The 13,512-nt window shown below is 39.7% G+C and overlaps 1 protein-coding gene across 2 annotated transcripts in view; it reads left to right on the top strand.

Annotated features, from left to right (window-relative positions):
• PPARGC1A (PPARG coactivator 1 alpha) overlaps nt 1-13,512 on the top strand; it is a 513,653-nt gene that overhangs the window by 423,634 nt on the left and 76,507 nt on the right. The window contains exon 1 of one of the 2 annotated variants that reach the window (XM_006138160.5): nt 8,052-8,223. The exons of the other annotated variant lie outside the window; for it this stretch is intronic. Coding sequence (XP_006138222.1) covers nt 8,176-8,223 — 48 coding nt within the window. The 5' untranslated portion in view covers nt 8,052-8,175. Of the gene's footprint in view, nt 1-8,051; nt 8,224-13,512 lie in introns of those variants that run through there. 2 annotated transcript variants of the gene reach the window in all.

Here is a 13,512-nt window from a genome sequence, read left to right as displayed (position 1 = left end):
ATAGTTTACATATTGCAAACTGTAATTCAAGGAGAGTTATGGATAAAAATAAGAATTGGGCTCAATTATGGCTGGCAGGAACAACTCTGGGTAGGAGTTCATGGAAAGCTGCTCCTCCAAGAGACATTGTTCTGAAGTGAGGATCTGTTTGTCAGTGCAGAGTGTGGACAATACCTCGACTCTGTCTCCACTTGGCTGATCTCTGCCCTTTTTGCGGTACATTCTGACTGCAGGAGCATGAAGAAAGACCATTCTCTTCACATTGGGGGCAGAGGCTAAGCTGGTGCCAGCTGCTGAATGGGATAAGCTTCTTGTACCGTTTCCACATCCTTTCCTTTCCCATTCTTACTTAATGGGAATTCAGGCACAGCCTTGGCCCTTTATGGTGCAAATTCAGTTTTTTTAATTCCCATTTTTTTGAATATCCTATTTTCTTTCATGTTCATAACAAGCATATCTATGCCCTGTGTTGTAAAGATTATGTTGAATGACTACCGTTTAGAATGTTTCCACATTATAGTTTGCTTTAATATGAAAAATGCCAAGAGTGAAGCCCAAGAAAAAAGGCTGACTCAGTTGCACAGAGCTCTGTCTGAGGGAGGTTTTATTTGAACATAAGAGATGTGTCGGTAAGGCTGTCTGTCATCTCTAGTTTATTAAAAAAAAATTGCTAGGAGGCACTAAAGCTGTCCACTGCCTTTCCCTCTGTTCCTTCACTAAAAGGTGCTTCATTCATGTTGACTTTACTATAGCCATTTTGTGTAAAACAAGATTTGATTTTAGGGTATTTAAAGGTTAGTGTTCTTTTCAGTACTGTGCTGCAGACTTGTATACACTCCAGTGAAACCACTTTTCCAACCATTTTATAGAACAGACAAAGTTGCAAAGCTATGTCATGTATCCCCCTTATTAGCTATAGTAAAGCTTTGAAGTGGAACTGCTGGAGAAGGCTATTGTGCTTGTCAGTGGCGGATTTAGGGCAGGGCGAGCGGGGCAGCTGCCCCGGGTCCTGCGCTTCCCGAGGCCCCGCGCATGCGCCTTGGCACCACGGCACATACGCTGTGTCAAAGGGGGGGGGGGGCTGAAATTTTGCTGCCCGGGGCCCGCGGCACTCTCATCCACCCCTGGTGCTTGCCTATAGTAGTGGGAGCTCCCCCAATATTTTGGCTTTTGCTTGGAGATCCCAGTCCCAGGAACAAGTGGTCACCTTGCAAAACCATCTTGAAAACTGACTCGAATTGGCAATCCTATCAGCAGAATGGTTACTTAGTCTGAACTGTCCTTTGCAGTCCAGAGTTGAGGTACATTTTTGGGATGTTATGGAGAAGCTTCTTTTGCTATCATTCATCCTGTGGATATACCAAGGTCTCAATTTCCATAGTTTTCTAAACTACTCTTTGGAATGCACTACCTTTGCATTCAAACCCTTTTTTAAGGAACAAAAATTTGCATAACTCTAGGCTTCCTACTTAGCAATCCTTTCCAGTATATAATACCTGTACAAGGCAGCATTTTTCAAATATTATGGCAGCTGTAGAACAACATATATACAGAGAACCAATAAAAATGGCTCCATGACCAATTCAAATATGTGTCTTCTCATAATGAGGACAATGCATTACACTTTGAGGCTACAACTACACAGCTTCCCTCCTCCATAAAAGCCTATGCAAATGAAGCGCAGATTAGCATATTGCTGTGCTTCATTTGCATAATTAATTAGGAGCCATTTTTGCACAAGAGGTTTTTGTGCAAGAGCCGTTCTTCATGAAAAAATGAGGAAGAACGGTGGTTGTGCAAGAGGGGGTTTTTGCACAAAAAGGTGCTGTGTAGATGGATTTTTGCATAAAAGGGTGCTTTTAGAAATGTAAAGAATTAATTTGCCTTTGAGAGCAACTCATCTAAAAATAGATGCGTTATTGTTAGTCATATGTTAGTATTTATAGTATTTACAGTACCAAGCTAGGGATGTAAAATCCCAGTTAATCAATTAACCTAATGTTTAGTTGGTTAACCTAACATTTAACTGGTTAACCAACTAAGTGGGATCTCACCGCTCCAGCTCCCCAGTCTGCGGGGCTCCCACTTCCAGCCCCATGCGGGGGCTGCCACTGGGACTGGGACTGGGACTGATTCTGCTGGCGGGGCTGGGGCTGATGCTGGCTCCCAGCCTCCACTCTAGGGCTGTAGCTATGCAGGGCTGGATGCTGGGGGTGCAACAGCCCTCCACCCATGGCAGGCTGCTGGTAGTGGTGCTACTTCCCAAGGAACCAGTTAGCCATTTCCCAGAAAGCATCACCCAGTAAGCATCACTGGTTACCTGTTCACATCTCTCCTGAGAACCAGAATAGAGACACAGAGGGAGTCACAGTCCCTGACCAAAAGGGATTCTTAATGTAAACTTCTTCAAAGTACTTTAGATGAGAATGTTAGAACAGTCTTAGCTTCTAAAACATTGCCCAAGGTTTACATCAAGGCATCAGGTATGCCCTGTATAATATCAGATTATGCTACTTAAGTCTTGCTCAGAACAAATCAGAAAAATATTGATCATTGCTAATGATAAACAATGGAAAATGTTTCTATATGTTACTATGAGGAATTAAGAAACTAAATTGATGCTAAACGAGATTTTTCAAAGCATGTATGAGAGTTAGGAGCCCAAGTCTTATCCCTTAGGTGCTTTTGGAAATCCCACCTCTGGAACTTCTTTGTTGTGTTGGAAGAGGAGTTGCACACATGGAAAAGTGCAATGATAGTAAAGTCCTGAGCCTGCTGTATGGAATTGGTGTTTTTGAACACTGGGGGCCAGATTGAGCAGGAATACGATTGAAGAGTTTGCAATCTGCCCCTGCAACCCATAGTCAGTCTTTGCATGCTTCTGAGTGACTTGAGAAAAAGGAAGGGGAAATGGGAGAGAGAGAATAATAACTCAGAGATTCCCATCCCATTGCTGTAACAAAGAGGTGTTAACAGTAATCTGTGGTCCCAATTCTGTAGTGTCTGATGAAGTGCGCTTTACCCACAAAAGCTCATGATATAATATATTTGTTAGTCTCTAAGGTGCCACAGGACTGCTTGTTGTTTCTTAAATATTACTATAATATTTACTAATAAATAATTTCATAATATTTGTTGAGGGGAGATTTCAGAAATGCTAAAGATATTGAGGAGTCTGACTTTCAAAGAGGCTTATGCTCTGAAATCATTTAGGCACTTTTGAAAATCCCCAAAACTTTCAGTCATAAAGGGCCATAACTGTGAAACCCTTACTTCTACTGATGAGCACTTAATCTGATAACTGTTCATCTTCAAAGCAATGGAATTACTTATCCCTGTAAGTGTTTATCAGTGTGAAGGCTGTGTAGTTGGGCACAAAGTTTGTGTAAATATCTGTTTTTAGACCTGATCTTGGCCAAACTCCCATTGTCTTCACAGGTGGAGGACTGAGGCCATTGCACCAGTATTGGAGATGGACAGTGTTCTTTTACCCATTTTTGACTTATTGGAACATCTCATGAGTACAAGATGTTATTGGGTTCGGGTTCTGCATAGAGCAGACTGGTAGGGAAAAGGATCGGTCAAGAAAAAATCCAATAGGGCAAAAATACAGCGCACAGCTGGCAGAGAGGTAAACAAATATAGAGAGAAGAGGGGTAGAGAGAACATTTCTAATAAAAAATTAATGCAGCATGTATACTTTGAGGACACCCATTTGTGCTAGCTTCTGAGCAGTTCTTCTGTCCTTTATACATAACACAGGCTTATCTTACATAAAAAGGGGTAGTAGTGGAAATTAGTTTAAATTTCATGAAAACTAGTTTTCAAACTAACTTTCTGAGAATCTGACTAGTTGTTTGTGAATTGTGATACCTAAGTGTTTGCTCATCACTAGCGTCTCCTCTGCTAAAATAGCTCAATCTGTTAAATATCAGCAACGTACCGTACTTAGGGGGACAGGAAGAAGAGCTCTTGATCAGTGGTATAGGTGAAGGAAGGTGGGCTAAATTTCTCAGACGTGGTCTCAGACTTTGGATGTGTGAGTTCCTGGGTGCCCAGCTGAATCATAGATAGAAGGTGAGGGCTAAAGTGAGCCAAAAGGTATTAGAAGAAAGACAGCAAGTGAATGATGTGTGCAGAAAAATATAAGAGGTCTAGAGGTGGGATCCTGGAAGATGAAAAAAGAGACATTGGGAAGCACAGGGGGACACAGTGCTTGCCTAATGAGAAAAAAACAAAACAAGGTGCCAAGGATGCCTGTATTACCACAACAAGATCTCTCCGATGAAGTGATTTTTTGTTTCTTGTGATTCTGTAGGGCTGTCTAATTAGTTTGAAAAGTCTACTTGTAATGAGTGTGTCCTCAGTAACTGCCTAGAAAACGTGTTTGTTCAGCTTTTATAATTTACGAATCATTAGGGGTGAAAGTCACTGAAGCTGGCATAAGGAGGTGTAAGAATCCAGGTTTCCTCAGGGGAGAATAGCTTTAATTTTGAATGTCAGCATCCATTAGAAGCTGCATCTTTATGTGTTAAAGCTGCACAATTATATGAACCCATCTCTTACTTTGGAGTGGCCTTCAGAAGGCACCCACTTGTTAGAAAGCAGTCTGTGGCCATTTCATGCTTCCTTGATAGATCTGGCCCTGCCAATGTTCTTTGCTCTGTAGGAACAATGTGAGAATCTATTCCTATCATTTAAAAGCCTCTGTCTACACCAGGAGTGGGCAATAATTTTTGATGGGAGGGGCACTCCAAGAATTTGCTAAGTGTCAAGGTTGCAATCTTCCATAATATTAATGGAGGAGGTGCACAGGTTTGGAATGGAGGTTGGGTGTGAACTGAGGAAGAAGAGCAAGAGGGCGTCCGGGAATTTGGGTTGATTTAGAGCATCTGGCTGCAAGGACTATGTGCTGCTCTGAATACTGCAAGCCCAGGGCGGAGGGATACTTCACCCGCTGCATGTCCTGCAAACAGGAAGCTCCTGTTGAACAGTTTGCAATATTAGGGGTCGGGGTGCAAGAGTGGAGGCAGAGGGTTGGGGGGCGGGAAGGACTGGGGTGCCAGAGGTAGGCCCTGGCTAGAAGGTGCTTACCTGGATAGCTCCCAGCCAGCTCCTCAGCCTTCCATGCCCCAGCAGGCCACTCAGAGCAGCTGCTCTGAATGCTGCAAGCCTGGGACTGAGGGGTACTTTACCTACTAACTGTCCTGTTAGCTACTATTGGCCTGTTTCTGGTCAATGGGAGCTGTAAGACTATGCTGGGAGCAGAGGCAGTGTGCAAAGCCTCTCCCTTGCCCTCAGGGTCACTAAATTCAGCTAAACACATGGCCATCACAGCATGTAGGAGCAGGGCAAGGAGGAAGACTAGCTGAGGCTCCCACTAAGCTGGGGACCAGATCCTGTGGATCACATTTTGCATGCCTTTGGTCTACATAGTTGTTTATGGATAGGGTCCTGCCAAAGTTATAGCCATGAAACGGGAGCTTCCTGTTTCACCAGTGTAAGCTGGTTTTTGTATGTGTTTTACCCTATACTATACACATTTCATGGGGGGAACCAGTGTTGCCCAATTTGGGAATCCTGACCTGAAAGCGAGTTACAGAAGCATTTTGGTATTGCCATCCTTACCTCTGGATGCCTTCAGAGCTGGGGTGCATCTACAAAGCACCCTTACCTCGAAATAAGCTACGCAATTTGCGCTATGCAAATTGCATAGTTTATTTTGAGGCAGTTTCAAAATAGCTTATTTTGACAAATCCCTTAATGTTACAGGGATGTCAGAATAACGTGCATGTTATTTCGAAATATATTTTGAAATAATGGGTGCATTTAAAGATGTGGCATTTCTATTTTGGGATACTTCTGGTATCCCAAAATAGCCCCGCTTTCTAGATGTAGTCTGGCTGGCCAGAGAATGGTTGCTGTTGGTCAGGTTCTAGGAAAGTTCTTTCATCTCTAAAGCTTCTATGAAATCACCACGCAGGTTACAGTTTGTATTTATCAGTTAACTTGCTAATTTGAAGCAAAAGCAGTGAAGTGGAATTGTAGAAAATAGAAACAACATGAGCAGGTCAAAACATCCAAAACAGCAATATAAAATGTTCCAGTGTAAATACATTTCTATAAAAGGTGTGAATGGAACTTTAAAAAAATGATGGATTTTGTACAGTCAATGAACACAATTATAAGTAGGTATTGAAGGAGAATATTCCACCAACCATGGATCCACAGATAATAATTAATAAGAATTTACTCCACTTCAGTCAGCCGGGTACCCAACATTATTTCACAGTTGACTGTTCTGAGGGTAGAGGTAGTGACCTTTGCCCCCGATCTTAATAATTTACTGCAGTTTTATCATTAAATCAGCATATAATTGGGAAGGAAATGAGGTTTTTTTCATGGTGAGAGTCAAGTAATATTGTTAATTTAATCATTTGTAGGAAAGGGCTTTCTGTAGTCATAGGGTATTTTGTTGTGGGTTTTTTTAATTAAGTAAAGTAGAAACAATGTCATTTTTTGTCATTTGTGTTTGATGAAAATATGACAGTGTGATGTGATTTGCAACTTAAACTCAAGCAGGGAAATATGTATTTTTTTCAAATCTGGCAATGATAAATTGTCAAATAGCCAAAGTGTTTACCTGTGACTTGTTATAATTTTTGGAATGCGTTTAGTGTTTGAAAAATAACCTCTTGCAGCCTCTTTTTGTCTTTTCTCTAAGCAATATCTCTGTATCTTGATAATAACTATATTCATTTAACATTTAGAATAATCAAGTTTGCAAATAACAATGAAACTGAATATTTCATAGCAAGGAGAATGACCCACTATGTGACTAAAACTACTAGTTCAGCGTGACTCATATATAGTGCTTATATTTTGCAAACTAGACTGTTGAATCTAGCTAATTAAATAAAGATTAAAGACACAACTTCTTTAAAAATGAAAAGTCAGGTGGAGATGTTTAAAAAAGGCCTTTATTTTTTTTTCTGTTTTGGGAAATGTTCTGCAGTTATGTTTAGTACCTTTGGTTTGTTATGTATTCAATGTGTAATGTCATCAGAAACCAGTTGCACCTGCATCAGCTCCCATTGTCTCAGGGACAGAGCTGCAAAAGGCTTAAAGAAGAAACGCTTCTGTTAATAGCATGTCGTGTTTTCACATGACAACGAGAGCATTCTTGTGTTCAAACAGAAAATGCACAGCCTAGGTCAGCGAGGTTGGAATAGAGTGTTTATACAAAAATGCACCCTAAGGCAGCACTGAGGAAATACTACTTACATGAAAATGCAGACAGGAATCTGAGCAGTTATGGGCAGGACTACCTCAGTTGTATTTAATAACAATGTTTTCTGGGGTGCCTGCATAAGAAATGGAAATGATTAGAGAGGAGGTGAAAAAGCAAAAAAAAATCTGTATTTCAGTGGGAACAGAATCAGGCCCCTTGCTAAATAGCTAAAGTAATATTTTTGCATTGATGTTTGCAGCATCACTGTGAGATAGATTCTGTGTAGATGCCTTTGCTTTTAAAAAAATCTCCAGGAGTTATTGATCAGAAGTTTCTAATATGCCAGAATTAAAAATATACTCCGCTAGGTTTAAGATGACTAGTAAAAATTAATTATGCAGTAACTTTTTACGTACCTCTCTAATAGCATTTCCAAATTAAACAGCACTGGTTAGCCCACTTAGAATCAAGGTATTCAGAAATATATGTTTTAACTCAGATTAGGGTTACTTTACTGGTGTCTTTGTAATAAATACAGCTTTGCTGTTTGTTTTGGAAAAAAAGAAATTAAAAAAAGATTGTAGGGGATTTTAGTTATATAGCAACAGCACAATTTAGAGGTGTGGCATTAAAATCTGATTTTAATCACAGTGTGGTGCTGAAGACTCAAAGGTCTGAGTGGTTTTTAAAAAGATTTACTTCACTTAAGCCTAGGTCTGCCTCTGACTAGTGACGTCACTAGTTTTAGCAGCAGCACAAGAAGGCTGGGTGAGTGACAGCCCAGCCTACTTTTTAAATAGCTTTGTCATGTGACTGGGAACAGTAGTAAGACAGGTGCCTTCAGTTCACTCTCAGTAAGGGTCTAGTTGCCTGCATGAGTGTTTGCTCTGTGTGAGACTGTGGATTGTAGTTTAAAAGCTTTACTGCTGTCATTCAGGAGCTGGATGGCGTGGGACATGTGCAACCAGGACTCTGTATGGAGTGATATAGAGGTGAGCTTTGCATTATGAACAGCATGAGAATTGTTTTGTGTGCAGCCCTTCTGGAGGTAATTTTTTAAATTGAATAATTATAAAAGTACAGTAGATATCATATATTGAAAACAGGTCTGAATCTTATGTGAACCCCAATAAGTTTTGGTATTTTAAGGTTACTCTGTGATGCCTTGAGCAAATCAAAGCTTAGCTGCTGTCATCAGGATCTCCTGCAGATGGAAACTATTTTCATGTGCCTTTGGCTCGCTTTCCAGTCATATGCAATATTTATGCTCTAAGATATTGATATGAATCAGTGTCTGAAGTCTTTCCAGTGGCATTTAGTGGCCTGGTTGGAAAAATGCCATGTCTATTTATAATTAGATTAAGACTTTTTTTTAAAAAAAAGTTATAATTAATCAGTGGTTTCATATTTGGGTTTTTGTTAGGTTTTGTGTTTTGCTATGTTCAGGATTTTTCTCATTTATCAACTGCAGAATTAACACAGAGACAGACAAAGATGAATATAATGTTGCTTTATTGTTTTAAATTCCTTTAAAACAGATTACCGGAAATACATGTTACTTTGCTTCTGATTATTGAACTGGATTATAGTATTGCAGTTAAAATGTTCCATAGAACAAGGTTCTCAATTAAGCTCAGTAATCCAGCAAATAGTTAAATCCTACTGTACAACAGAGACAACAGGATGAACCATGAGAATAGAGTTTATGCAGGACTGTGTGAGCTGCTGCTGCTGCCGCCGCCGTTGCTTCTATAAAAATAGATGGCAATACATCAAATCCACAGCTTCTGCTGGCTACAGTTCATAAAGGAAAAAAGCAAGCAATTCCCTGGTAATCTCTGGAGTATAAAGTGAGGTTTGAGGATTTCTGCATATTTGCATTCAGCAAAATGGAGCATTATCTGAAAGTTCTGGCAACTTGTGAAGCAAGGGAAACTTTCTTTGGACCCAATTGAGAGGAATCTAAATGACAGACCAGCTTAAAGGAACTGACCCCACTGACGACAAGTTTGGAATAAGTTCTTAAAATGTTCCCTTTAGAGATCTGCTAAATAAGATGTATGTGTGGTGTAGAGATGCACATCTACAGTGAAAATGTGCTAGTGTTCTCTGTGCAATTACATTTTTCCTATCTAGCAAGGCGTGCATCAGATTCTGAACTCTTTTTGTCCTGTTTTCAATATTTGCAGCGTGTCATTCTATACACTGATTTCTGTTTGCATATTGTAATTGCTCTTATCTTGTTTTGACTTCTTAGTAAAATGGAATAGATATGGATAATTCATATGTCCTGTAGCTATTATGAGTCAAGGCTGTAAGTGGATGACTTTCTGGCTCCAAAGTCCTAATTGTTTCTGAGTAGCTGGAGTATCCTCTGGGTTGTTGTTTGGCTTATAGTGTGGGTCTCAGCTGCTGTACTTCATTTTTCCATCCATGTATTATTCCTAATGCTGCTAAGATTTGATTGAGGGAACCAGCTTATGTGGAAATATTGAAGATTTATTTTAATCACCAGAGTTCCTGTAGTAATTTCAAGCTAGTAACAGAATAGATAATTTATGGCAATCATTTTTTTTCACAGAGGAAAAAAGGGTTGATCTTAATATTAATTGTGTGGTGGATGGATTAGCTGTTGGTAGAATTTTACCAACTGGCTCTTGCATTTTACTTTGTATAGCGACACAGTAGTGGCTGCATGCTGTGTTGGCTCAGGGGAACACCTTTATGAGCTACGGTATTACTAGCAGCAGGTATTGTAGGCAGCTATTATATTTTGAATCGTTAATGTTTGTTGTCAACTTAAAATGCATTATACCCTCTTGCACATAATGACAGGCTAGTGTGTTGCTTAATAAAGGCCTGCATAGCTATAGCTGATCAGCGTCCCCAGTGTTTCACAGTTTAATGAAGGTGATGTACAGTCAGGTTGCAAAGATTGATAGAGAGAATCTACATGGCACATATTCCATCAAGTCTGTCATTCCTTACTGGGTTCGTCCCCTTGGCTGTTTCAACAAACTTGTTAAAAATAAAAGGAAGATTATTTTTACATTAATATAATTAATGTGGCACAAGTCCAGTCTTTTTTTTTCAATTTATCTTCAAAGGCACAAAGCCATCTAAAAGGTTAATGAAGAATTATACTTAATTATAATGAATCATTCTCATCAGTGCAGTTAAGCTAATTTATTGTTTGCTCCTTAACGAAGAAAAAAGTCTGTTGGGGTGAAATAATACACAATAATTAGCCATTTATGTTTAGTGACTACTCTGTCCTCTTAAACTGTATTATAAAATTAAGACTATAGTTATGAAGTAACTGTCATACCTGTAAAAAGGCAATGAAATGTGTTTTGGCAATGCAGGCACACCTGTTACAGACGTAAAGGCAAACAGTAAATATCAACATGTCAGATGAGGACAGTTATAGGACTTAGAGTGTTAAATCTGGCATCATCCAAAAGCCAAATATAAATTAATAACAGGAACACTTGCTACTAATGTGTCTCAGATTAGAAGCATAATGCCATATTCAGAAACATCGATTTTATTATCATGTCAACATTGGCAAGAGCTTGTGCACTTCATTACAGCTGTTACATTTTTAAGTGACATTACCATCATTATAAACAAATGAAAGCTGCAATGGATATTTTTTATACAGCTGCTTATATTACTTTTAAAATGTCCATTGCAGGACTTTAAAAATGCATATTACTGCAGCCCCTAAGATGTTTAACTTGGTGATGCACAGAGTGAAGCTATTTTTACAAACGAAAGTAGTAACAGATCAGCAGGATACTTTAGAAGTCTACGGCATCAGTTTTAAGCCACTGACCTCCACAACACAAACCTGGGAATGATGCTGAGAATCTACCTTTTCAGTCAAAAACTAGATTATCCTTTAATGAGATCACAGATTTCATCTGTGCATCAAAAAAAGGTCATCTCGGCATTATAAGATTGCTGCTGGAAGGTTATGTCCGCGCTAGAAAATGGGGAAGCTTTTTAATTTCTTTTTCTTTGCAGTTTTTCTGTGGTCAAAATAAAAAGAAGTAAATTTCATTGTACAACATTTCGCCTAAGCAAGGCCTTGGCCTGTTGAAGTTCCAAGCCCTCCTAAATAATAGGAAGAAAAGCAATTGATATTTCAAAGGCTCACCTTGCAACCCCTGGGTTCTTTTGCTCCTTGGCCTATTGTATAATTGTCTTGTAGTATTCTGGTAGACTAGTGGAAGTTGCATGGTAAATTATAGCCTTTACTAGCTGGACTGAGTCTATTGACTCGGATCTTAGTTCCAAGAATGCTGCTCATCATTCTGCTACTGTGTATAGCCCATGCAATTCAGACTTGCAGAAATTTCCAGATACAAAAATCTCTCTGAAGTTTATTTTTATTTAAACTTCAGCTCTTTCCTATGACTGGAAAAATGTTTTCAAGAGTAACATAACAAATACTGAGTCATTCACCAGTGGGCATGGTAATGGTATTACCCAGCAAATCTACCTATTTAGATGGTGTTACAGCCTGAATCTCTCTAGTCCAGCACTCTGGTCTGACAACATTCATAGTCCAGCAAGATCTCAGTTAGCCAGATGTCCACTTATCAAGGGGGGGGCCAAGTTTACCATGATCCCATAAAGTTTGTTCACAGCCACTAGTCCTGGCTCTTAGTGTTTTGTGCTGCTGTTTACCTCTAATTTATTCCTAAATGTTTTTTAAGAGCCCAATAAGCAGTGGAAGTGTTGGTAATCCTGCCAGACATTATTGACCTCCCATGGTCTGGCAAATTCTCTGATTTGTAACTGGTCAGGTCCTGAGGGTGCTGGACGAGAGAGGTTCTACCTGTGCTTCTGGGATTGACTTCATTCCAGGTTGAAGATAGGAGATGCTCAAAGGACCCACTCAGCTAAAGGGAGTCCAAGAGTTTCTGAGGTCTGGATTTTCTGTTTGGTTCATCCTTAAAATGAACATAAACTGATAAAGCTAGAAACAATCAATTACAGGAAAAGTTGAAAACCCATTCTCAACTGGCTTTGTTGTGGCTCTTTAACCCCTTACTTGCTGGGTCTGCTAGCAGCCTCCGCACAGAGAGGAAGCCTCAACCTTTCTTTCCAATGATGTACATGAGGCACCAGTGAAAGTAGCTGCTGCATTGGTTATTGCTGAAGGTGTAGACTTTAGCTGCACGTTTCCTAGTGTCTGTTAATTATTTAAAATGGTTCAGATGGTACTTTTAGTATTAAAGTTTCTGTACTAAGAAGCATTGTATAAAAGTGTGTATTTTTAGTTCAATTAATACTTAAGACTGATCTGATATACTAAAGCAAATAATCTGGATTTATATTAATGAAATTGATACTAGACTGGTCTATATTCCATCTAAAATATGCAAAGGATTACATTCATAGTAATGAAGAAAAGATCCACACCCTTAAACAAATCATTTCATAGTAGGCTTAGTACCGCCCTCTGCCTTATGGTGAATTTTACCAGCAATGTCAAGAGGATGAGAGAAGTGTAACATTGTGCTGAGTGGGTAGGTTAGAGGAAAGCTCCATTTGGTGCTTCTGAAATAGCCACAGCTTATAGATTGTACAGCTCTTAACTGCAGCAGTTTATGCACAAACAACCAGCACAGCCACTGCTGTGGCACTTGGCAGGCATATGAGGTACCCTTCATGATTTGCTTACTATGAGGATAATGTTTTAGATTCAGGTTTTTAAAATCTGTTCCGTTCCTGAGGATGTTGATAACCCAGAGCCTTTGGTAGATGGGTCCAGAGGTGCACGGCCTGTGGCAGACCTTCCTAAAGCTTCTGGAAATACTGATACAACTTCCTGACTGACTCACGAGGGATTGAACCGAGGCCACATATAGCTGAAAGCATGATCCTCTACAGCTTAAGGTGCAGAACTAGATGTAAACTGTAACAGAGTCAAATCTTCTGTGGGTTGGGTACAGAGAAGGTTGCGTAAAATGTACTGACCACTTGGCCATGCACTCCCATCTTTCTGGTGGCTGGGACAGAAAAGAGAATGGGTCCTTGTTGGGATCTCTAATGTTGCAGATGCTAGACTATCCACGGAGCATAAGAAGAAGGAAAACAGCAACCACTTTGCCCACCTGTGCAGTCTAGCCACTGTCTAACACTCAGTGTGGCTTTCTAACGAGATTAACTCTAGTAACCTGCTCTGTAGATGTGAGTGACTTAATCAAGGCTTAATTTTCATCTCATGCAGTTCTAGGTAACACGTTCTGGTGATTAACAGAAGTTTG

This window comes from Pelodiscus sinensis, chromosome 4 (assembly GCF_052426305.1).
Source record: "Pelodiscus sinensis isolate ZL-2025 chromosome 4, ASM5242630v1, whole genome shotgun sequence".
NCBI classification, from domain to species: domain Eukaryota; kingdom Metazoa; phylum Chordata; order Testudines; family Trionychidae; genus Pelodiscus; species Pelodiscus sinensis.
The sequence above is the reverse complement of the archived record's forward strand: the minus strand, read 5'-3'. Positions and strand labels throughout refer to the sequence as shown.